The following is a 23398-nucleotide window of genomic DNA, read 5'->3' on the forward strand; positions in this document are numbered from 1 at the left end:
TTGGCTGGGATAGAGTTAATTTTCTTCACAGTAGCTAGTATGGGGCTATGTTTTGGATCTGTGCTGGAAACAGTGTTGATAACACAGGGATGTTTTCGTTATTGCTGAGCAGGACTTACCCAGAGCCAAGGGCTTTTCTGCTTCTCACCCCACCCCACCAGCAAGGAGGTTGGGGGGGCACAAGGAATTGGGAGGGGACACAGCCGGGACAGCTGACCCCAACTGATCCGAGGGATATCCCAGACCATACGATGTCATGCTCAGCAGATAAAGCTGGGGGAAGAAGAAGGAAGGGGGGGATGTTTGGAGTGATGGTATTTTGTCTTCCCAAGTCACGGTTAGGTGTGATGGAGCCCTGCTTTCCTGGAGATGGCTGAACACCTGCCTGCCCATGGGAAGTGGGGAAGGAATTCCTTGTTTTGCTTTGCTTGCCTGCGCAGCTTTTGCTTTACCTATTAAACTGTATTTGTCTCAACCCATGAGTTGTTTTCTCACCTTTACCCTTCCGATTCTCTCCCCCATCCCACTGTAAGGGAAGTGAGTGAGCAGCTGTGTGAGGCTTAGTTGCCGGCTGGGATTAAACCACAACAGAAGTAATTAGCAATATTATTTCTCAGTTCTTAATATTTTAAACACAGGTTATTCTGATCTCCTTTAGAATGTTCAAAACAGCTTTCATTGTTAAAGAATTCAATCACAGATCTTAAGCTAAGCCAACATGATCAATTACATTCTTCCATCATCCTCAAGAGTAACTTGCTTCGATAAGTTTTGATATTCAATGAATCTCAGCTTCCTAACATTACTTGTCCGTGCTCTTCTGAACTGGTGTACAAAAATCGCTGATGAATTATTTCATAAAGATGAAGACAAAACCCAGTTTTCTTATCTATAACATGTATGTTTGCTTTCAGGGAAAAGAGTGCTTCTTTTCTTCTCCAAGAAGGTAGGACATTACATAACATAAAATGCAATATTATACAATATATGATAATGCACATGGACAAATGTTCTTTGCATAATGCAAATATATTTTAAATAAAAAAAAGCCTTAACACAGTACAAAGTTTGCAGGTAGAAATAATATCTTTTTTTAGACCAAGTGATAGAGCTGGGAAAAATAAGACACGCTTTTGGAGAAATAAGCCCCTTCTGCAGTCTGAAGAACAGCATATTTCAAAGCTTATGAACAAGCCAGAAAATTAAGAAGGGGTGGTAGCAGGGATAAAAACAAATATTATTAATTTATTTTCAAAAGTTAATTTGGATATCATCATATCTGTCATAAATCAACAGAAGGTCATTTAACTGCAGAAGAATTGGCAGAATAAACACAAAAGGACAATACACAACAAAATTAAGAGTTACAGTTAACACTTACCACTTGAATCAGGAATTCTACTGGAAAACCTCCTAGTGTTTCACTATCTGTGCCTGAAATTTTGTTTTTCCACGAAGATTGTCCTAATAAAGGATCACTGTCCTATACAAGAAAGAACATTTAATTTAACAGCTTATTTTTAGAGGGATTTGCTAAAGTTTTTATCTTGCTGAATAACCTCAGAAGATTAATCTCAAAAACTGTTTAAAGTGACAGCTTCAGTGATTCATATTACATGAAAAAAGTAACTTACTGTAATTGGAGACTGGAGTGAAGGTGTATAATGCAATCGGGGAGGGGTCACAAAGAACCTTGAAGGCCGTTGTTTCTGTCCAAAGGCAGCAATTGGCATGGTTTCATGAGGCTCGTTACTCTAAGACAGGAAAAGGAAGGATATACTTCAGCTGTCAGATTAATTAATTTTACAACCTTTTGCAATACATAATTTATTTCAGGAGTCTGGACTAGCCATGCCCATCCACGCTCCAACCCAACAACGTTAAAAGATTAACATTTTGCTTTTGGGCTAGCAGAAGCTTCAAAATCATATTCCATTGCTAGAGTTTTCAAAGTGTTATGGCATCATATCAAATAAAACCTGCAAGAGTATTTCCAAAAATTCTATTGGCAAGCTGCAGACAAATCATGACTGAACAGGAGTTCAGCAGAGGCTCCAAACTCAGATCATGACAGAGACTGACAAATTATGGGCCCTTAAGTAGATTCAACACTACACAAAAGAACATGAGGTTCTCTGAAAAGATTGCAGTCTAGGTCAGACTGTTTGGCAGGAACAATTCCTGGAGCTCATAAATTGGTACAAAAGCCCATGAGCTAGGAAATAATCCCAAATTGTTTGACCAAAGCAACAGCCCCACAGGTAGCTTCATTACCATAAGAAGTTTCAAAATGAGGTTCAATCAACTGCTAATACTTGCTTGCAACTACCACAGGCCTTTCCAAACTTTGGCAAATTACAAAGAGTCGTTTTCTCCAACATTTTCTGGAAATCCTGCCAGGATCCCATAGCAGCATTTTCTTTGGGATCTTACACTACTCATGATATGTCTTCATATTAAACTCAGGCTGTTATAATAACCTATAATAGTAGGTCTAGTAAATTATTCCAGCCTGAGTTGTTATGTTTTTATCATAGAGAGTTATCATGTTCTATAGAACCATAAACAGTAGAAGCTCATTCCCCTGCAATTTCTCATGCATCTGCTATGCTTGTATGAGAATACCACCTGGATGTAATATTTCAAATTTTCTTCTTTTTGATTAAAGCATACAACCATACAACTGTAGATTTTTTAATTTTATTTTTTTATTACAGCTATTTTAAGAATGTGTCATTAATACTTACAAGAACTTCATAATCTGGGACTGTGTGTGTTCCAAGACCTGCCCTGTCAAAAGTCACTCTGTATGTAGCATTAAGAGTGTCTACAGCGTCTATTTGTCCAGTGAATAGTCCATCATGGACACCTCGCAAACGTGCTTAAAAAAAAACAAACAAAAAGAACAATAAACCAAACATTATAATGTTCTGATATCATTGAGAAAAATTGACTTAATACATCTTTTGCAAGTAACCCTTTACATGTATATTTAAAACCCACAGATTAAATGGAAAAAAAAAAGTAAACCTGGAAAAATAATAGTATGCAACAGAAATACGACCCAAATTTTTGTCAAATTTGTCTTTGCAAGTCAAGTATTTCCCAAATCTAATCCTTAGCACTACATTTATGTCTGAATAAAACACTATTCAATACCCAATATCTTCTGACAGACAGATTTAGCAGGCAAAAGTCAATTTCCAGATGATTTTGCATACCATTTCTCTTTGATCGCTTCTACTGATGACTGCATATTTAGCAAAAGACAATGAGGAACGCAGCTCAAGGATACAGCTCTAGAAGAGTGAGGAGAGGCAATGTTGTGCATGCCTGCTCTTCAGCAAGAATTAAGGGCAGTTTTGCTGAAGTATGCAAAAAGCAATGAACAGTAGTGGCTTGAGTGGGAGATACCATGCTTAAGTGAAAAGCATCTGGATCACAAACAGACAGGATGGAGGAATTCAAGTTTTTATAAGATTAGACAAAACTTCTGGAATGTTTTTAACAATAATCCTTCCTCGGTTACATGTAAGTTTTTTCAGTAAGGCAATGTCATGTTTGGTATACATGTCCAACTACACCTCAGTGTCAATCGTATATCTGTTTCAAAATACATAGTTTTATATTTATGGAAGAATAAAGCTCTAGTTTTATATTAGGTTAGATTTTAAACTTTCAGACAGCACTCAGCTCTTTGCATTTAAGCATCTCTCTCTCCAAGATGTTACGTATACTGGACAGAAGCCCCCTGCCCCTGCAAAAAACCCCCTGCAATTTGAATAGCAGAAATAATAAACCATACTAAGTTTGTACGTCAAAACCATATCCTGTTTTAGAAATACTAGCTAATCCTCACAAGCACCTTCTCAATAAGCTAACAATAAAAACATTTAATTTTTGATGTTTTAAATTTATTTTAACTATGTGCACTAAGTATATTATGGTTTATTAAAATCTTTGCAAAACACTTGGCTGTTTTTTTGTTTGTTTGTTTTTAAGAAATTACCTGTAACTTTTGTTCCTATTACAAGCGGTAATGGAATTTCTTCTGGAAGATCTTTGAACTGTGAAATATCTGCAACTTTCCGCTGCTGCAAAAGTCTTATTTTCTGCCGTTTCTGTTTTAACGCTGATCTCTCTTCCTCAAAGAATGCAGATGAACACCTATAATACAATTAGGTAGAACTACACTTAAGTTCAGCACTGAAAACATACATATGGGAAGACACATCAACTAAATAGGCACAGTTTACAAATCAGTGAGGGAAAATGAAAAAGCTTGGGGTAAAGTGTTCAAGAGAAAAGGATTTTGTTGAATGGATGTAGACAGTCCTACTCCCCAGAATTATCACTCCTAAAATAACAATTTATTTAAAAATAATATTCAGGAATGCTAGCTGTTGGCATTAGCGTATCCGAAGAGTACAACTTTTTAGAACTTCTTCTGCTTATAGGGATCCACCTGGTGTCAAAACAAAGCTAAAGCAGGTCCCACACCCAGTCTACTCTGAATACCAGTTCAATGCATGTAAGGAGGACTTACTGTGAGGACCCTGGCTGCCATCACTTACTGATACATGATCACATGTGGTCATCAGCTCAACTAAACTAACTTAGTATGAAAGTGCACCACACACAGAATATAAAAGGGCACTTCTCTGTCTCATCTCCTTGCATCTGTGCAGAATACAACTTAGCCATAAAACCTCTATTATGCAGATGAATTGTTCTGAGATTGATCATAGTAAACATACAAATTTCTTTGAACTTACTCTATTGAGTAAAATCAGATAGTCTCTAGCAGTCCCCTCCTCCATTTTGGGGGGGGTGTCTTAAAATGTAATCTAAAAGATGGAAAACTTACTCCCATGGCCTTTAATTGGTTTTATTTGTTCTCACTTTTAACCTACTGAACAGGCATGATGCATGAGGGAGATACTGAAAGCACAAAGACATTAAGGACTCAATCCCATCTCTCATTCCTTGTTAAAAAAAAGTTTTATTGTTCTTGTGTCAATGAAAAAAGTAATTTAAAAAAGGAGTACCGATGCTATTGTAGGTCTGCTTAATTGCAGAAGCAGTTATTTATCAAATAATTTACTACCTTTGTTAATTGCTTTACTGCAGTCAACTGCAATTTAAACATTCTCTGTGGAACTTACCCAGTTATATATTGATTACTGATCAGTAAAATGTCCTATTGTACAAGACTATTTTAGAAAACCCTGATAAATCCTCCACTGGTTCCCCCTTCTACACTGCAAATTATTTTCTGTTTTAAATCCCTTCAAGATATTCCTCAGTTATTTCTCTCTCACTCAGTACTGAGCAGTCAGCTACTATTTCCAAGTCTGCTTCTACTACTCTCTTATTATATGCCAAAATGAACATTCTTATGTTTTCTTCTGTATATCCCTCACTCAGAGTTCCACAAAGCCATTTCACTATTCTCCAAAATTTCTCTTCCTTGCAATGTGTATGAGAAGATCATAAGAACTAAGCTGCCAGGATGCTGAGACCACTTTCTTTCATGCTGACTGGCAGTTTCACCCTTGTTTGTCTATATGCATACACCACTTGCCTTTTACCTTATACATGGTTTATAAGTTATATAGGGCATAGACCATCTGTTTTGTCCAGTCTGTACACTGTCAACACAATGAGGCCTTAGTCCTAAGCAAGACATAAAACAAAACAAACAAACAAACAAAAAAAAGAACAGGAATGAGCAGAAGCTGTGACGTACTTCTGTCAGGTACATGCAATAATGCACTGCACTGAAGGTTCCCTTACTAGGCTTTCCAATCACTGTCACCAAGGAAGTTGTCACTAGTCTTTGTATAGCCTAGAAACTGTGTTGTAGATTGAGCAACTGTAGGTGCATGTCCCACTCACCAGTTTACCACTGAAGAGCAAAACATGTTTACCTGGAGTTGTGTGCTGCCTAATGATCCTCATTAGGAATTCAAAATATCTGGAAAGGGATATGGCAGAGAGACAGTGATGGTGGTTGGGAGATTTATGCAAAGCTTAGTTGGATATTCTCATTTAAAGATGCTATTTGCTTCATATTTACTACTGGGGAGGAACACGTGTGAAGAAATGTTTGCCATGGGCTATGAACATGAAGTAGCAAAATGCTGGTCAGAGTTTTCAATTCCATTGAGGAGAACAGACTGACTAAGCACAGCAAGACAAAAAAAGAAGGGGAAAAAAAAAAAAAAGGCAACATAGACTTTAATATTAGTCCTTCTAATTGTGTCCAGGGTCTTGCATCAGGAACATCAGGTATCGCCTGATGTTCTTTGACCCGTGCTCTTAGAAATACAAATTCAAATGCTGATATACTAATCACTGACCTTGGAAGGTCCCTACAACAGGAACTACTGTTTTACTGATAGCTCAGATGTTCTTAAAAAGTCTCTGTTCTGAATGCTGTACGTCATGGATGTAGAAAGTATTTGCAACATATTTCTGGCTTCTGTTAAAGGAAATCTCCAACCCCAAGTCCCCCAAATGTATTTAATAAAGGTTATCCAATCTTCGTGTCATTCCTATGAAAAAATGAAAATTAAAACTATGATACAGATCACTTTGGAACCTCATTAGTTTTCTGTTGAGACTTTTTAAGAGGTTGAATATTCTTCTCAGTTTCTACCTTGGTCATGAGAATTTGAACTAACAGAGGAATCATCACTATCATATAGTGGCAGGACACACATATCTGAGCTTAATTCATATCCATTGCTATTTCACAACCCCAATTAAGCTTACACAGAGTACACAAGACTAACTATTACCTCTTCCTTTTCTTGGAGCATATCTTTCCCCACAGTCTACTGGAATCTTACAAGCTTTGCAGGCTCCCATGAAGAATACTGTTGTGCCAATCAACCACACTATTGATGGTGTGATAGGACATTCAAAGTAGCAGCAGAAATAAGAAGATATTACAATATATTTAAAACAAAATTAAAAAAAAAAAGATGACAACCACGTGCACAGCTATCACACAGAGACACTATTATCCTCTGCCACCAACACTGTGGATGCAAAATCTCTTATTTCTCTAATTTCTTCATGGGGAGATATCAGTATTGACATGGTATTTAGCTTACTTGCATATGAGGACAGACAGAAGAAATTTCTAACAGAATAGTAATGTAAAAAAACTTTGCTCTGGAGGTAGATGCAAATTATCTTGAAAAAGCATTCAAACTATTTAGAATAATTCAAAATCTTTTAGAACTAAGGCCAAAGACCACTCTGGACATCTTGAAAAAGACTACCAATAAATGTTTTTTTAAAATTATTAAAGAAATGACAAGCAAACAGGAATGCTTATTTTGTGTTGATAAAAAGCAAGAACTTGTAGTTTTGGTTAACAAACAAAACGAGACTCTATATCCAGTCATATACTTGTACTTCAGAATTCAGATAAAACAACTTCCTACCCATTTAGACCTGTGGTTCCTTAGGCATGAGTCTCTCTTTTTAAAAAACTAACTGTATAATAGCTTAACAAAAACCTCAAACCAACAACACTTCCCCCTGCCAAAAAAAAAAAAAAAAAAGTTTTGTCAATGGTCCAACAGACCACTGAATGAGGCAAGCTGATCTTTTATAGCTGTACCCACTTTGGGCAAAAGTCAAATGAATAAGTGATGATTGAACCTCCAAATACACCATTCCCCTCTCAGTGGGAAGTATGATGATAGAAGAACAAGAAGCTGTTTCAGTTAAGCTCAAATGATATGAACACCTTTCCAAGAGGAACTATTTTTAAACTGGCTCTGCTGCTTTCCCTTGACTGGCAATTTTAGTTACGTAAAGCTGTTTATAGGTACAGGAGATTAAATAGCCTCCATCAGACAAAATACAATCTGACTCAGTACAGCAATCTAGGAAATGGATTCAGTGCTTTAGTGTTTGTATTTTCATAAATAAACCAATCTTTTATTTTTGCAACACTACTTTCACATTTTTCTCCTGATCTTACACAATGACAGGATGGTTGAGTTTGGGAGGGACTTCTGGAGGTCATCTGCTCCAACCCCTCCAGCAGAGTCACCTACAGGAGGCTGACCAGGACCACATCCAGACGGCCTTTGAGTATCTTTAAGGATGGGGATTCTACCACCTCTCTGGGCAACCTGTGCAAGTGCTCAGTCACCCTCAGAGTAAAAAGTGTTTCCTTATGTTAAGGCTGAACCTCCTGTGTTTCAGCTTGTGCCCCTTGCCTCCTGTCCTATCTCCAGACAACACTGAGAAAAGCCTGGCCTCGTCTTCTCTATGCCTTCTCTTCAGATATTTATACACAGACATGAGATCCTCCCTGAGCCTTCTCTTCTCTAGAGGCTAAATTGTATAGGTTCTGTGAAAAGGCTGAACTGAATCAGTGGGTTTAAGAATTAAGAATTCTAAATTAGAGAAAAAACTATGCCCTTCATTAAATTCTGGCTTCTTTGCTACAATGTACAGTATTTTATGGGTGACTTTCTCCTCTCTCTGTGTTGGCAGCCAAGCCAGGAAAAGTTGAGGATCTATAAAATGGTTTAAAAAATAATAAAATAAATGAGATGAAAATGTGCACTTGTTTTCCCCAAGAAGAGCTAGTTATAGCCAGAAAAAAAACCTTGGTGAAAAATTGGCCTGTCTTCCATGCCAGAAAGCACTGCAGCATAGAAGATACAGTAATTTCAACATATCCTAGCTTAGACACTCAGTTTTCTGGAGTGGGAAGAGAACATTTCAAGTATAGGCTCATAAGAACTACATTGACTGGACACACACATATAAGGAATAGGGTGGGGGAGGAAAGCGGGGTGTGTGCTCAGAGAACACCTTTTCAATAAAATATTTTTCTGCTCTCAGCTATTATTTTGCTTTACTACCTGCATGCACAATTATTTTAGAAGGAACAATTCCAGTAACATCAAAACTACATGTAGTTATTAATTGGAAAGAAAGAAAGAAAAAAAAAATTACCTCCGTGGTTTTCCCATTAATCGTCTGATTTTTCCCCACTCTACTCTTGTCAATTTTCTGGTTTTCAGATTTGGAAAAGATTCTTTCAGGCATACACAGAAGTCATTATCTCCTTCAAATAGTGGTCTGTTGAAACATAATTGGTCCTCTGTTAACTACACTTAGTAAACTTTTGTCACGAGACTCCAAAAAATGTCCATCATAAGAAATACATTGAAAACAAAAAGTATAAATTAGTCATATAAACAAGACACTCCTATTTAAAGGACAAATTTAACCTGAAATAAATTCAACAGAAAACAAAGACAGGAAGTTTCCAGGACTGCTGTTCTATTTGAGCCTTACTATCAAGGATGTTTAAAAATGTTCCTCTCTCTTGTTACTACAGGGAAACATATGTATTCATCCTGCTTTGTAAAGTATAGAAAGGCACCAAATGAAACTTCAGCAAAGCCAATGCAATGTCATGAGGATCCTGCAACACACTGAAGGAAACCATAAACATATGGTGAGGTATCGCAAATAAAGGAAGGGACAACATGATACTGAGAAACAGAAAGGCAGTACCTTTTTCATAAATTCATGCAATTATAACCCAGATTCTCAACAGAGGGTTCCAAAATACAGAAAATTGAGCCAACTTGTCATTCTCTACAGCTATACAGGTGAGACTTTTACTGTATCATACCATGACTCCATGATGAAGCAGAGGATCAGTATTACAGAAGTGACCGTTCAGAGAACCTACCTACACAACTTATGAATTTCTCTTTGATACTATGACCTGTCTGTATCTCTAGGTTTTATGACTGCCTTTTACTTTGTAGTACCACATCCTTCTTGAGCTGAAGACACAAGGGAGCAGCAATGGATATGCCCATCTAATAGCAGGTTAATCATTAAAGACTATGTGCAACTGAAATAGATCTCACCTGGTGAGATCAAAAGAATAACTGCATCCTAGATAAAGCCACATTTCTCCACTCTCTTCAGGGTGCTGGGGTTTAGAGGGGAATATCCCCAAGCACAGAACAAGGAAGATCTTGGAAGCAACACCACTTTCAAGTGAGTGTATGGAGTGGTGGGAGAGAGGAAAGGAGCATGGAGATAAGGAGACTCGGGCAAGAATGGAAGGGAATATTTTTGCAGTAGAAGGATCTGCAGCTGTGGCATGAAGTGTAAAGGAAACCACAAAGAATGATCAATGAGGTTCATGAAACAGACAAGGAAGCATATAAAAGAGTTTTATTTTATCCAGATTCACTGTTGCTAACATAAGATATCTGTGTAAAGAACAACTGTTTTGCTTTTTTTGGAGAAAGAGGATCTGTATTTGATTGTTTTTACTATCACTTGTCCCTAAGCAGGCAAACTGTAAACCCACAGCATCCACAAGACTGGAAGCTCTGGGAAATGGTGTAAGCAAGCTACAGCTGCATCTGGTTCTGAGGGCCTATTATCACTATAGTAGTAAGTAGCTCTTTAGAAGTCCCTGCGTGTCAGAAGCCAATGGGATTTTACAGAAAACAGTCCTCTGCAACAGCTTAGAGAGAATCCAACTGGAACAGCTTCAATAATCTAATAATCACAGATGATAGTTGTAGAGATTAAAATATTTCAAAAACTTATAGTAGACATGGCATTTAAAGTGATGATTTCAATTTTGGATGAGACAATTAGATTAAAATATTTTGAGACTTGTACAGTGAGCCATATTTTGTTAGTTGACAGATCTATGCTTTAAACTTTTTTAAGCTTCTCATTAAGTCTAGATTATATCACTCAAAACAACATACATCAAAGTTTTTCTTCTAAAGATATGTAGTTTCTTAGTAAACTATGTTATAAGATCTTAACATGATCATATGTTACTAGCATTACAAACATACATTGATAACTATCAAAGAGGTTTTCAGAATTACCTGCTGAACTCAAATTCTAGTCTACTGATAGACCTAAAGTTCCACAGACAATTATTTCAAAATAAACTAAAAGTTCTTGGACTGTTGTAAAAATCATAATTTTAAATGTCACATTTTAAAATTACTACTAGGAATAAGTAGGGTTTGGGTTCTTTGTTTTGTTGTTTGGGTTTTTTTTCCAAAAAAAGAGAAGAAAAAAAAAGGCAGGTAAAGTCTACTTCTTTCAAAGGAATTAAATCCTACAGATGATGAATTTAGAACTAACTAAAATGGACATGTAATTTTTCTACTTGTGATGAACATACCCTAAAACATTTTTCTGTTGCTATGACTGCCTTCTCAGTTACAGAAAACAGCCACAGCCATCATGATTAAAATAGGAAGGAAAAACAGTAATTATTTTGTTTTGAATAAATTCTGGAAAAGAATGCTTGTTAATTCTGAAACCATTCTTTAGAATATTAAATACTAGAGTTTCATCTATTAGTCAATCAGTGTAGATTTTAAGATTCCGTTCATCAATAAAGAGTTTTACATTTTAGAATTTTTAGTATTTCATTATTAGGGATTAAACTAAAATGGTTCTTTTAAACTATTCACACCACCTTGCTAGTGGTGTTACGAGAACAAGTGCCAAAGACTCTGAAGCACAAACTGCAGAAACAGTCTAGGGGATCCAAGAAGGATGCTGATATCTAGACAACAGCTGAATAGTCACAACCCGGAGCTCTGTTAGTGATCACAGTAAAAACAGGATGATGGGGAAGAAATCTATGAAATCAACATTTATGCCTTTTAGGGAAGCAGTATGTTATGAAGAAGCAGTCTCCTTCCTATCCCCCGTGTGTAACACTGATCCGAGGGTTCAAAAAAGTCTAAATGTTCTGATAACTTCATGCTAAAAACATTATGAATAAAATCTTGTATCTGGTAGAGGCAGAGGTGATAAAAAGAAAATTATTTCCATAAAGGAAGACTACCCAAGGAACTACCCAAGCAGGTTGCTCATTATAAAAAAGAGAAAAAAAAACCAACAAAAAAATGAAGTAATTTTCAATAACTAATAATTTAAGATGAAACTTTGGAGTATCTAACCAATATATGGAAATTTGCAACTCAATTTCAGAAAATGACTTGTTTCTATACTAATAAGAGATAATTATATAAAACAAACATACTTATCTATATTTGAATAGAACCATTCGTATATGCACCACTTGTGAGCTTTGGGAAGTTTGAGCAGGTTACGAAGCCGTAAACCAATCTTCTGTGATGCTTTCTTGTCTGGTGTTGGCATTGTTGTATTAAACTTCTAGGTAGTAAAATAAAGGAAACAGTTAAAGACAGTCTAACATTCTTCAATATTCAAATAATTAAACTAGGTTTTCCTGATAAAAGTTTGCACATTAATAATTGTTACATTTTAATCGCACATAGTGTTTCATGACAATTTTTTTGTTGCAGATCTATAACAATCTGTACTGCATTATATCAGCAATGCAATCAAACATAACAGATGGCAAACTTTAGCAGGATCAATACAACAAATTATCTCTATACAAAGCTCTTCTAACAGAAACATTTTCCAACACTGAAACTACATTATTGGTAACAATAGCATGGCACTAAAGTACACACAGATTTCAAAAGTTTGAGGCACGACTGAACACTGTCTCAAGTGAACATACGTGATGTTGCAGCTCAGATCCAGCAACACCAACTGCCTCATTTACACTAGTGCTTCTACTCTTGCTAACTCTTCTTAAACTGAGAACGAAGCTAGCACAGGAACGTAATACAGTCAAAGCTTTGAGCAGAGTGTCTGCTTTTTAGAAAACTGCAAGAGAAGCTAGCATGGACATAAGCAATCAAGTTTTAACTACATTTGAAAGCTATTTTATAAATTGCAGAAAATACACTGTCTTAGATTGCATGCATAATACATAGACCTGAATTTAAACAAGACCGTAGAAAAATAATTCCGTAATTTTGTTCCAGGGATGACTGTCTTAACTGACAGAAAGAAAAACTTATTTGCAAAAAATAACAGCTTTTTGAGAATATTAGTTTAACTGGGTCCTGATGCCATAATCAGTTGTTATCCTTCCCCAAATGCTCAAAAGTATTTTGACCTTTAGTACCAGCAATAACAGGATAAAGCATAAGGTAGGCACCTTGCTGGCTCCTGCTGCACTTAACCACTACCTTCTGGATACAGGTCCCCTTTCTCCCACTGGAACTCTAGGAAACAAAGCCTAGCAGGACAGCAAGATCTGTGAGCTACAGCAGCTGCAGCCCCTCACAAAGGTTTATCTAGCAAACACTTCACCTCCTGAACCAGACATTTAAGTACAAACCAACTGGGCTTAGAACATTATCCAGGCTTTTCTACTGTTAAGAAATCATGGTAATGAATAGAGAGAAATGTCATGGTCCTCATCTCTGACGAAATCGACCCAGCAAAATGGCAACTGCGAAGTCTTCCCCATTCAGCGCTGCACAGTACAGTTCAGAAGGCAAGTAAGACCAGTATTCAAATAGTACTTTTTCAGTGTGGGAAATTCAGGCTCATAAGGTGACGGTACAGAAAAGTGATTTGGATGACAAAGGTACTAGAGAGCCAATTCTTTGAGACTAAGAGATGTTGCCCTGTCTAACACAGCAAATAAAGGCTGAGAGAAATTACAGCTGCTCTTTCATGCTATATCAAGGAGTAGACAGTCAAGTGGAGGAGTAGAAAAACAAGCTGTTTGAATTGGAGGACATTATCATTACAGGATCAAGAAGGTATAGATGGCCATGAATACGTTTAGGCTACAAATCTAGAGCAAGTTCCTAACTGTTGGAATACATTAAGTTCTACAGCAGCCTTCTAAATGATGTAGTCAGTGCAAGAAACCTAGTCAGTTTTTAACTGAAACTGAATAAATTTATGCAGACTACAGGACACGATTGTTTGCGGAAGCAAGATGGGCAACTAGGCTGGAATCCTTTCTAACTCTGTATGCTTATGTCCAAGATCAAAAAGAACAGGTACTCCCATAAACAAAGTGAGGAACCCAGCTGTGAGGAAGAAAAATATAGATCTGTTTTGAATTGTGGCTTACTCCTAGCAACAGCTTTCCTCACAAGAATATTCATAAACTGATAATGCAACTTGAAAAGCAAATGTATTCTAATTTTCAACTAACACAGATAGGCTTGTTCCCCGTTTTGGTAAAAATATCTGCATACATGTAGGTACCTGTGGAACCATCGCAACCTTCTGATTTCTTTTGGGTGACCTTGTGTTTATTTGTCTGTCATCTTCTTCACAGAAGAGTCGACTCCGTTTTGAATTTCTGAAGGGCTGCATGTATCAAAATTAAGAATGAATTACAAGAAAAAAATATTTTGATTTCTCTGTTCATGCACAGAATTCACAGTGAGAGAAATGGAATGCCTTTTCTCTTGCCACCTATTAGTTTTAAGGCACATGGTACACAATAAATAGTGCCTCCTAGCAGTTAGAGGTCTAAGGGCTGAGAGAAGAGAAGAAGGAATTTAAGATTCCAGGCTTTCCAATGCTAACTATAACCCATTACTATACTGCTGGCCCAGTTCCACGGAAGTATTTAGAACTTAACTCCCACTTGTTTCCAGAGGAGTTAGGTGTCTAAACACTTGTGTATCTAAGCTTAAAATAGTCATTGCTTTGCTTATAAGCACATCTGTTAAACAGTTTGTTCTGAATTTTGGGTCAAAAAAAACGTTTATTCAAACAGCGTATTTGTTTTGGTGTGTTCTCAGTGAAAACATTAGCTGGATATAATTTTTTTGCAAGGACTTCTTATGAGTCTAAAAGTGTTGTGGGTTTGTTGTTTAACTCATTGAAAGTGCCTACACTGCAAAACGCTTGGAAGCTGAAGCCTGAAGAAACTAAAGCTTGAATAAATTATGTAAAAATATCAAAAGAGAAGAATTTAGAGTTTATGCTAACTAAAATTTACTTGTGTGCTAAGATGTTACAGCTCAAAGAGAATTAGAGGCTGATTGAAAACAAGAAACCATATTGCAAATACGTGTCATGAAAAAATTACTACCATTGAGATATTCCTCAACACTTTACCCTATGACAAAAAACTTGTGCTTTCAATGAGGACAAAAGAGTAACCTATGACAGGCTGCTAGTGCTGAGAGCAAGCAGCTTTTCCTTCCATGAAGACTTTGTGGCCCAGCACAGGAGCCAGCCACAACTGAAATGTGTCTCCTTTGCAGACCCCCAAGACTGCACCCTGTAGCATTCCTTGTGCTTCAAACTATTTACAAAGGGGATGAGTAAAGGCAGAACAAATGCAGATTTCACTTCTTTCAGTAGAGATGGTGAAAGTGCTACAAACTGATATGGGTATGAAATCTATAACACTCACAATGTGAAGAATACTGATGACAAAGATAAGCCCTTAACAGGAGTCAGAAACAAAATAAATCAACAAATAGTGAAATAAAACTTCACTAATAAGCATTTACACTTAAGAAAGACATTTAATAAGTTTGTGACTGATTAAAATATCTGTTTGAAAAGAGATATTCTCTATTAAATTAATCAGTGGTAGCAAAAAAATCCCTGTCTGTCCCATGCCATGAGAACAGCTGGAGCTTTCCCAGGGAAACGTGCCTTTCTTACTCTAAATTATATATATTTTATAAATGTAACTACACAAGTGTATTTAAGTAACAGTAATGCCCTGTACGTGCTAGACACCTAAGCACATTCAGCACACAGAAGAAAACGTCCATTCCTTGTAGATGTTACAAACCAGGAAAGAGACACACACTGAACAGAGGAACTACATATTGGCAGGGTAACCAAATGGTGCCCACATCATAATAACATAGTAATTAGTTTATTGTATTAATTGTTATGGATGTTGTTTTTCTCTCTTCACCTAGATCCATTGAGTTCTTTTCATCACATCTTCCAATTCACTAAACCTTAAGAACAATCTTGAATTTCAATTACAATGTCTTTATGTTCTTTATAACATATCTGCTGTCCTTGACAAACCATCACCTTAAAAAAGAAAGGTCAGAACTATTCTAACTTTTGAGCAAGAAAACAAAGCCACAATCCTGTTCCAACAATAAAAACTCTTACATTGCAGAACTCCAGGACTTTTTAATCACAGCATTCTGCCCACAGGATGAAGAGCCAGGTTCCTATTGAATATTTGCAATTATATTTTAGACTTCATATTTGAGATGCTGGTTCCAGGACAAAATTTTTCTCCCAAATGTCTATATAATTCTTCTTGATTTTATGACACCATACCACATGAAAGCATGTGCCAACACAGGAACACAAATGCTAAAACAATCTAGACAAAACTTAAGAGTTCCTTCAACCTTATGCTAAGGCTATGATCCAGATCAAAAGAACTGTTTTACAATGCTCAACAGAAGCTGCCAAATTCTATTCCAAGGAACTATCCAAAATAAGAGTGTTTCATCAGTCTGGATTGCCAGTGCCTCACACGAGAATAAAATAACAAGCGTCACAAAGAGGTATCATCCACGTTAGCTAAGTAGGTCAGGCATTTTTGGAGAGATTTTTCAACCAACAGTACAACATATCTGCAAAACTTCCACTGTTCAGGGAACTCGAACTAGTACAGAAGACTACATCACATCTCAGCAACATGGGCCACTGTTAACACATCGGGCTGTCCTCTGATCTTTCTCCCAGGTTTCTACACAATACTAAGCTATATTCAAAGTTTGACTGCTTATTTTTAATACCTACAGCCAGCATACCTACAAATTGAAAAAGTTTTTGTACAAATGTTATGGCTATTGACTTTGGTTCTTTAGCACATGCGATCTCCTAAGTTACCAGTAAGGCTTGTTTCTGTGAGAAGGTGAGCATTCCTGGGAACAGCTGAAAGCTGTGACATGAACTCCTGCAGGCACTAAGGGCCATCACAAAGTTCTGGTCACTGTCTGGAACTGCATTTTGTAGACCTTATGTTCTCTAGCATAAACACATAGCAACATGTGTATATGTATCTGAGTGAATCCTACCAAAACAAAAACCTTCTCTGTGTAAGTTTCTCTCTACAGGGAGAAGGATCACACAATGAGCCACATATGACAGATGTTAGTCACATTTCTTAATGCACTACTGGATGCTGCTCAGATATTTTGATTATTTGCAGAGCAGGCAAGTGCAACAGTTTTCAAACATAATGTTCATTTATTGGAAGGGAAACAGTTCACAAAAAGTAATGATTTGAACAAAAAACAGGTGATAGTTGGTAAGTTGGTCACAATTACTGTAGAAGGCAGCACCAAAAGAGTATGGGAGAAAGACCTGCCTAGCAATTGAGACAGTATTTCATATACTCTTCAGCATGTAGTAAAAAGAGCACACAGTATTACTGATGTAGACAAACAAGGCACTGGGTGTAATATAGCTGGTGGCAAAACCAAACCAAAATCACATAATTCAGTAAGGTAGAGGAGGTTAAGAATAGTCAAGAAAAGCTTGAATGTGATACGATGGGGAAAGAAACAATGGAGTATTTAAAAAAGAGAGAGTGAAATGGTCAACCCAAACACCAGACACATGCCCTTGGAGGCTGCAGGCTCATGACCTTTCACTCCCCCACCCCAAGGTTGTTCTTTAAGGCAAGGTCTCCTGTGAGACCTCTCAGAATACTACATGACATTTCACTGACATTCCTTTAATTTTAATAAAATCTGCCCCCCAGAAGGCACAATGGTGGAAGTGCATTATGACATTTTCCCTTCCTTTTCTTTACGCATCAGTTCTGAGCCATAATTAGAAGTGAGATACTTCATGAGATAAAACAAATGGTTGATCCAAAATGGCAATTCCTAAGTTCAAGGTGGTAGATACAGTACAAACATTTCACACAGCACTTGCTTTACAAAAAAGAGAGAAAATGATTATGAGCTACCTTGAACAAGGTCAACAATTTAATTTGTTTGACTATGCATTTATAAAATATGTTTTCATCTCATATTCAGACTGTGCAGGCTGCTTGTGAAGGGCATAGTTTAACATTTCGAAATTATGAAACTATAAATCTCAGCCAAATTTTTTGATCCTTAAATTTGATTCACTTTATGGTATTTTACCAATCCTGCAGTTGTCTTTTTATTGCTTCTTACCATTTCCACTGCAGAACCAGCATTCTTGCTTTTCCAAAGGGGTGTTTTCTGCAGAGAATTATACTTTTCATTCCATGAACTGGATAAACTTCCCTCTGTTGTGAAGAAATCATGTCATTAATATACATATATATATGTATGTATGTTTTAACATAACTACTATCCAAAAGCTAGTACAACATCATCAACTACTAATATATTTTTGTTACTTGCAACAGCTTCTTTGGATTCACCTACAAATTAATTTTAGATTTCAATATTTTTATTAAATTGTTCTGAACACTAATTAAAAAAATAATTGAAAAACATTTTCAGTACAAGGAGAAACATGAACAAAACACTTTTTACTCCTGACAATATTTAGATTTCTTGATACCTCCTTTGCTGGAGTCAGTTACTTCCACTGCTGGGTTGACACACACGTAGACAGCTGTACTGTGGCTGTTAACTGAAACCTGGAGAAGGTAAAGCTTGACAAGACCTAGCCACCTTCTGGTTCTAAAAAATGATTAAGTGGGTGCACACCAACAAGTAAATCAAATTTTATTGAAACAAACCTCTAATAGTTACAACATATTCAACAGACCATGCCTTCTTCCTTGCGTAATAGAAGCCTTGTAATATATAAAGAAACTTTTGGTTTTGGGCAGATTATCAGTATTCAAGATTTGTATGACTGTTCATGAAGACAATTTCAAAGAAGATATAAGAAACAGATTTTTGATTTAGCCCACAACTTGCTGATAGAAAACACAACAAGACTGTGAAATTCCTTCCTAATGTAAATTTTGTCACATGTACAGGTCTCACTAAGAATCCTTCTCCTATCTCATCCTCAAAAGAGGAAAGATTACCTCAATCTTCTCATCAAACCTGATGCCTAGACAGTACTTAGGAAGAAAAAACACATTTCAGGAATTTCACCCAGAAGAGCAGTGTCTAAATACACCACCACATACGTAGTTTCAACCACCAAGGAACATTAGTCTACAGAAGTAACAAATATCCACAATAAAACCCATATTTCAACAAAAAACCTTCTTTGGTGTTTGTAGGAACATATTTAGCTAACGGTCACAAGAGCATTCCAGACGCCTTTGGAATGTTCCTACAGGTGTTATTTTCTTGAACTTTTTAAAGCCAGAAACTAAGTACACCTTAAAGTCAGATTGGGTACAAGTAAATAACACATTAATTTCTTACCTTTCAAGCTCACAAGTGCTTTTGCTGAAGAACCTGCAATACATCAAAAAGACCACATAAATCATAAGTTATTTCAAACCATACAACCTATGCAGAGTCTACTAATTCTTAATTAATTCTTAGGCAGAACGTGGAATTTAATATTAAATCTTTCACAGCTGAGTGAGTGAACCCAGTGCGCCCTTCATGGCACCAAGTATAGCATTATATGTTTATTACCCAATAAATCTTGAAAGCATATTCATGTTTTGTTTTTTCCTTTAGTTTCACATCTACAAAACAGCTTCAGAAGCCAAGCACTTTTGTTTAGCACAGCAAATTCTGAACAAGCTTTATGTCCAAACTACATACTTCCATGTAGCTGCTTGTTTGATGTAGTTGCAAATGTATTACACAACTGACAAGGAAACTGTAATGAACACTTCTTTTTTTTATTATTTAAAAAATTATTTCTACCAACTCAAAATTCTTCAATGCCAAAAATTTCTGTGAAAGCAGTAGTTTATGCTCTCTAAGCTTGGTCCTCTAAGTAGGAAGACGGATAGTTAGTTGCCCGCTGGTGAAACCTCTTTATTCAGAAAGGCAGCAGATTCAGATACTATAAATGCAGATGGGACCCTTAGTTTGCTTGAACTGTTCAAACTGTGTAGCACATCCATCAAAATTTCGCTGCTCCCCTTCCACTGCATTTGTAGGACCTCTGCAGTGCTTCCGGGTCAGGAAGGACAAAACTGGGCCTGACTACAGCCTTCAAGCTCCGAAATTTTCAAATGTCTAAGAATCGAGCTGTTTGAAGCAACTACATTAGCAGAGGGGAAAGATACTTCTGCATGACAATGCTTCCACACATTCATGCTTTTCTCTCAAATCAATTTTATCTTTCCAGTTACGTTCCAGTGTTGCAACCACTCCTTCTTGCGTTGCATGATCTCCCTCTCACCTTCCCCAGGCTCTTCTTCAGCTTCTCTCTGGAACAGCTGTTCCAAGAACATTTCTGACTCCAAAGGTCTAGAAATTCCTTTTCTTGTGGCTGCCCTGTATCTAGGTCCTAACCCCACTAACTTCACAGTGCCAGAGATCCTTGCCTCTAAGAGGGTACATTCCAGGGAATATCACAGTGCCAAAAAATGAATTATTGTCCCCTTCCAGGAGAACAGAGCATTTTGGTCTGGGGTGGACTGTTGAAGAGAATACAGGTGCAGCAATGGCAACTCCCCCCCCTACATTCCTTATTTTTTCATCATACTATTGTTTGCTGCCATCTTATTATGCCACGTGTTAAAAAAACGTTCAATAAAAAAAGAAAAAGGAAAAAAGTTTCTATTCTTTTAAAAAAACTAAAAAAAAAAATAAAATATTTAAGATATGAAATGGAACTATTTTGACTCACTGGTGGTTTAGAGGGCCTCCAGCCCAGTATCTCCCGAGTTGTTCAAATCTACAACAGGTAACACATATGGGATTAGATGTCAAAAACGAGGCGACAAACCTGGGCTATACTGGTGCCCTTCTTGCACATTTCTTTTCTGACATATCACCTTTGTTGGGTTGGAGACCTAACAGTGACTGGTACAGGAACATGCTTCTATGATGATCAGATTCACAGCAAATTCAGCTCTTGTAACTAAGCTGTATGTTAAAGGTATCACATGATTAAAGCCTTTTTTTTTTTTTTTAGTTTAATATTAATAATCAGATACTGTACACCATGCTTGCATAAATGCACTGGTACCCTGCTGTCAACCACGAATGCAGTCCTGAACACTAACAGTAAGAACAGTGAAGTACTAGTGTCCCCCCCAAATTTACATAAGGGATGGTGGGAAATGTGTGCAGGGATTAATAAGTCCAAACAGTTTAAGAACATGGGAAACTACACGTCCTTGGTGATGGAGAGGCAGAAGCAGTGTCATCATGACTGTCAAATGGAGGAGATGCTGGCTTTTCAGAATGGAACACTATTCTGAAAGATCTCAGGCACTTCATCTGTAAGACCGAACATACAATCATTTTCCTCTTTTTCTGATCATCTTGCTCACAGGAATCAAGTTCAATCAATTCAGTCAAGGGTGAGTATGTCAACAATGGAAACGAAACAACTCAGCAAGAGGCAGCAAAGCTTTATATGGGGGGTGGTGTCAATCTCATAGCTGAATTGCCTGAGATCCTTTGCTAACCATCAAACTCAGATGCTTCACCTGTGAGAGTGATGATGGGTCAGCAGAGCAGGGCATTAGATGACTGGCATCAGAAACAACAGGTGGAGAAGTGATGGACAGCAGAATGTTACCGCACTATCTTGTAGCTTTATAAGATTACCACTCAAAACAGCATTAGTTGCCAGGGCCTTTTCAACATGGGATAGTTAATCTTCAACAGATGGATGCTAGAATAAGGCTGCTCATTTGTTTTCACTTAACCTGCAACTAAAGTAATGTAACTGGAAAGGGCATCTTTATTTAGGAATACAAGTGTCCAAATAAGAAATTCCTGATCTAGGCAAGTTCAAAGTTAAACTAAGCTATTTCAAATAACAAGTTGCAGAAAATTATTAACACTATCTACTTCTGTAGACTAAAGCATGTAGGATATCAAAATGACAATGGAGATGTCCATAAGCTTAATTTTACCTTAAATGCAACAATATGATACATGGGTTTTCTTGTCAACTTCTTCTGTATTGATTTTAGGGGCTATCTGCAACACCACCAAACTTCAAGGAATACGGTACATCTCCCTGCAGTTTCCATTTAGTTTGTTACATAGTACTAGGGCCACAAAACCAGAAACTAGGATGATCTTCTAAGCAATAATATGTTACAATAAAAACCAACCAACATTTAATACAGATAAAAGCATTTCAGAGACTATAAAAATTGTAAAGTGATTTAGGATAGATGAAGTTTATTAAAACTATCCAAAGTTTCAGTTTAAATAATTATTAGATTTATAATATCCCAGCCTCACGTTAAATGCCAGTAATTTTGTATGCTCCTGTTCTGAATAACAAATACATAATCAGACAGTCTTTTTAACCAGCATTTTAATTACAAACATAGAGATTAAAGTAGAATATACACACATGCTTGAATGTAAATACCTATTATGACAATGACAGATTTCATTTCTACAAACATCAAACACTTAAAAAACAAATGGGTGGAAAGGAAGAAATAAGGCCTATGCATCATTTAGGGTATTAGAACCAAAATCTACTTCCAACTCCTCCAGGTTCAGAAGATCATGGAGGTGACTTTCTTAATACCGAGAGTAAAAAAAACCTCAGCCTAGGGAGGAAGTACAGCTAGCTCACCACAGCAGTGTCTCAGGAATTAGTATGCCTGCTTTCAGTAGCCCTACACTGGCACACTATTCCAGTGCAAACTGTACGATTGGCTTAGTTTTGTCTTAGTATCATATTGAGTATTGCTTTGCATATGTTGTTAGTAAATTAATTACTTGAACACAGTGTTCACACTTGACTGAGTTTGAAAAATTAGGGAAGGATTCAGAACAGAGCTAGGAGAAACATTTGAAGATCTAAAAACATGCCTTAATGCGAGAAAGTCAAGACACTCCAATCTTGTTCTTCCCAAAGAAGGTCAAGATCTGCACTGATCACAAGTATCTACAAAGGAAGATAATTCAGACAGTAAATAGCTCTGCAGCCTGTTTTTTTACAAGGAAAGGCATAACTAGATCTATTTGTCAGAGGAGGACATTGGATAAGTTTAGGTTAGCAATGAAAGCAAAGCTCAACAGATTTTATGTAACTATACTAAGAAAGGGCATGTCAAGCTCCCTATCATTCAAAAATCTTTAAACCAAGTTTACATCTATTTTTAAAGAGAAAACTACAGCTAAAAAGGAAGCATGGAATCGATGCACAGAAATTCCAAACACAAGTATCCCAGCATGCTTAATGAAGAATGTAAGATGATTATAATGGCCTTTTCTGGCCCTAAAAAAAAAAAATCTGTAAAATATGTGCACCACAGAAGTGCAGTAAAAATAACTGTGCTAGATTATGAAGCATTTAACAGTATGATAACAGGAAGCTCATTAGTAACTAAGAGTCAGGAATGAGCGTATATACGTGTTTTATAATA

The 23398-nt window shown here is 36.8% G+C and overlaps 1 protein-coding gene across 2 annotated transcripts in view; it reads right to left on the minus strand.

Moving 5' to 3' along the window:
* The window catches only part of LIN9 (lin-9 DREAM MuvB core complex component), a 31215-nt gene extending 11892 nt beyond the window's left edge, over nucleotides 1-19323 (minus strand). The window contains exons 1-9 of one of the 2 annotated variants that reach the window (XM_010577736.1): nucleotides 19290-19323; nucleotides 18087-18181; nucleotides 14158-14262; nucleotides 12092-12225; nucleotides 8992-9117; nucleotides 4010-4167; nucleotides 2748-2881; nucleotides 1635-1754; nucleotides 1382-1483 (exon numbers count right to left, since the gene is read on the minus strand). In XM_010577736.1, the coding sequence (XP_010576038.1) occupies nucleotides 1382-1483; nucleotides 1635-1754; nucleotides 2748-2881; nucleotides 4010-4167; nucleotides 8992-9117; nucleotides 12092-12225; nucleotides 14158-14262; nucleotides 18087-18089 (882 nt within the window). In that variant the 5' untranslated portion in view covers nucleotides 18090-18181; nucleotides 19290-19323. The remainder of the gene's footprint in view (nucleotides 1-1381; nucleotides 1484-1634; nucleotides 1755-2747; nucleotides 2882-4009; nucleotides 4168-8991; nucleotides 9118-12091; nucleotides 12226-14157; nucleotides 14263-18086; nucleotides 18182-19289) is intronic. The other variant, XM_010577737.1, reaches the window with a different exon arrangement.
* Nucleotides 19324-23398: the final 4075 nt, after the last annotated feature.

This window comes from Haliaeetus leucocephalus, unplaced genomic scaffold (genome assembly GCF_000737465.1).
Source record: "Haliaeetus leucocephalus isolate CR32 unplaced genomic scaffold, Haliaeetus_leucocephalus-4.0 Scaffold577, whole genome shotgun sequence".
NCBI classification, from domain to species: Eukaryota; Metazoa; Chordata; class Aves; order Accipitriformes; family Accipitridae; genus Haliaeetus; species Haliaeetus leucocephalus.